Raw genomic sequence first — 2,744 nt, 5'->3', positions numbered from 1 at the left:
AACCCGGGGAGATCAACAAGGATGATGGGATCAAGAAGGCCATGGAGGATCAAGCTCCAGCAGCAGAAGAAGAAGACATCCTTCCACCTCATCACAATCTTCTTACCCCAACTGACACTACAGGAAACATGTAATTTGCCGTCTGTGAATCCCAGACGGCAAAGACCTAAATCCAGACGGCAAAGATTTTGCCATCAGAAAGCAAACGGCAAACTCAGACGGCAAAGATAAGTCAGCAAAGAATAATTTGCCATCAGCTTTTCATCGGGAAGACGGCAAAGACTTTGCCGTCAGCCAACTCTGTCTTTGCCATCAAGCCCAGTAATAGCAGACAGCAGAGAAAACCATCTTTGTCGTCAGCTAGACTATGTCTTTGCCGCCAGCCTCATATATCCCTGACGGCAAAGAACTTTTTATTATTTAAAAAATATATGAACCAACAGTGCAGGTGCAGAGGCCGTACATGGTCGAAGGCGTACGCAAAATTTTTCATAGCAATTTCGCAACAACCAGTATAAGAATGGATGACGAACGAACGGATTTTACATGATAGAACTAGTCCATTTACAGTATATATCCATCACCACTCACTCATCCACGAACAAGCAAACTCTATTTCAACTTCTAAAAAAACTACTCTATTTGACGAACTGGGCATTCCGTCAAACACCTGGCGGGCGCCGGCAACGTCCCCCGTGGCGACCATGCACTTGAGGAGCACGTTGTGGGACACGATGCCCGGCATGATTGAGAGCTCGGCTGGGAGGTCGCGGAAGGCCTGGATGGCGCGGGCGGGCTGGTCGGCGTCGTAGTAGGCGGCGAGGAGGGCGGAGAGGGCGCGGTCGGAGGGGGGCACGACGAGGCGGAAGGTGGAGAGGGAGTGTGTGCGCATGCCTGCGGCGATGTAGAGCATGATGAGGCGGACGAGGAAGCCCTCGGAGGGGTGCGGCGCCGGGAGGGTGGTGAGGGAGGCGGAGAGCACGCGGTAGACGAGGTCAGGGTGGGCGGCGGCGGTGAGGCGGGAGACGGCGAGGGAGAAGATCGAGCGGTCGCCGAGGAAGGGCGGGTGCGGGATGCCTTTCAGGAAGAGGGCGGCGAGCTCGTCGAGCGGCGTGTCAGCACTGCGGATGGAGTTCTTGATGCGGGCGAGCTCGGCGGGGCTGATGGTGGGGGCCGTGGAGGACTGGGCCTGCGTGGAGAGGAGGCGCACGAGGTCCTGGCGGCGGAGGAGCAGCGCCGGTGCCGGGGCGAGGGCCTGGCAGAGCGCGGCGGCGGCGGCCATCGGGGAAGGGCCAGCCTGTCGCCGTCCCATCGTGGGCATGGGTGGTTGGTGGGCTGGTGGCATGTGTGTGTGTGGGTGGTTGGGGGGCTGGTGGCATGTGTGTGTGTGTGGGTGGATGTGGACATTGTGCGTGTTAGAGAGGATAAGTGAGACGACACGTGGCTGGGTGTGGACTGCGTCCGCGCGTGGCAGGTGGTGTGGTGGGTGGTTGTGCAGGTAGGTGGGATGGGTGGTGTGGATCGTGGACATGAGGAGCGGACGGTGTTGGATCGCTGCCATGTCATCAATCCATGTAGTTGATCTGCGTGCTGTGCTTTCTCTTTGTCGTCTTGAATTTTTTTTACAGACGGCAAAGTACTTTGCCGTCTTCGTTTTTCTGTACAAGCGGCAAAGTGCTCATTTTGCCGTCTGTAGAGAAAAACGAAGACGGCAAAGTATTTTGCCATCTGTGTTTTGGTTTGCAGGCGACAAAGTTAGCTCTTTGACGTCTGTGTTTTTTTCGCAGACGGGAAAGTCTATTTTACCGTCTGTGTTTCTTTGTCGTCTGCTGATGATGGCAAACCCTTTCTTTGCCGTCTGCCCGACGAAAACCTGACAGCAAAGGCGCCCCCTGACGGCAAATTAGCTATTTCCTGTAGTGTGAGATTGAAGCTTTCAAGATGATTGAGTTAGCTCGTATACAAAACAAGTATCTCACACGTGAAAATATTTTGTTGAAGGAGCATATCGTCGCACTCAAGGGCATTATCCGCAAGTTGGAAGATCTCCTACGCTCGATGTGCGACTATCCATCATCACCATCCTCTTCACCAGCAAAGGAGACATAATCACATTGGTATGGGCACTCCCCTTGGAACTGCCAAGCTTGGGGGAGGTTCCCCGGTATCGTATCACCATCACACTCCTATCTATACCGTTTTTCTTAGTTCGATCCTTTTGGTAATATCTTTATCTAGTAGAATAATGTTTTAGTATGATCTAGTTGCGAGTTTTGATTTATGATCCCTCTATGTAATCGGGTCCGTGAGCTATATAATAAAGATTAGTGTTGAGTCAAGGGCTTGATTATCTTGCTATGATCTTGAGTGATAAAAGAAAAATAAAGTGATAAAAAGAAATAAAAAAGATCATATTCATCTTATGAAGAGTAATGACTTCACATATAAAGAGTATGACAATTAAAAGTTGTTGAGAGTTGACAAACATAGTTTTGGTCATTGTTGCAATTAATAGGAAGTAATAAAGAAAGAGAGGTCTCACATACAAAAAAATATACTATCTTGGACATCTTTTATGATTGTGATCACTCATTAAAATATGACATGCTAAAGAGTTGACGTTGGACAAGGAAGACAACGTAATGGGTTATGTTTTCTTATATCTGAAATAAAGTATATTGTCATGGATCATCCAACATGTTGAGCTTGCCTTTCTCCCTCATGCTAGCCAATTCTTTGCACCA

The 2,744-nt window shown here is 49.9% G+C and overlaps 1 protein-coding gene across 1 annotated transcript; it reads right to left on the bottom strand.

Moving 5' to 3' along the window:
• Positions 1-439: 439 nt before the first annotated feature.
• LOC123100727 (uncharacterized) lies at positions 440-1,282 on the bottom strand. Its single transcript, XM_044522614.1, has one exon. It carries the CDS (start codon positions 1,280-1,282, stop codon positions 581-583), a length of 702 nt encoding a protein of 233 aa, XP_044378549.1. The 3' UTR covers positions 440-580.
• Between the last annotated feature and the right edge of the window lie 1,462 nt (positions 1,283-2,744).

Source organism: Triticum aestivum, chromosome 4D (assembly GCF_018294505.1).
Source record: "Triticum aestivum cultivar Chinese Spring chromosome 4D, IWGSC CS RefSeq v2.1, whole genome shotgun sequence".
NCBI classification, from domain to species: Eukaryota; Viridiplantae; Streptophyta; class Magnoliopsida; order Poales; family Poaceae; genus Triticum; species Triticum aestivum.
This window is presented reverse-complemented; position numbering and strand designations above follow the sequence as displayed.

What these genes read in the sequence shown, in the direction of transcription:
- LOC123100727 (XM_044522614.1), bottom strand. Translation starts at nt 1,282, where the DNA reads ATGGCCGCCGCCGCCGCGCTCTGCCAGGCCCTCGCCCCGGCACCGGCG.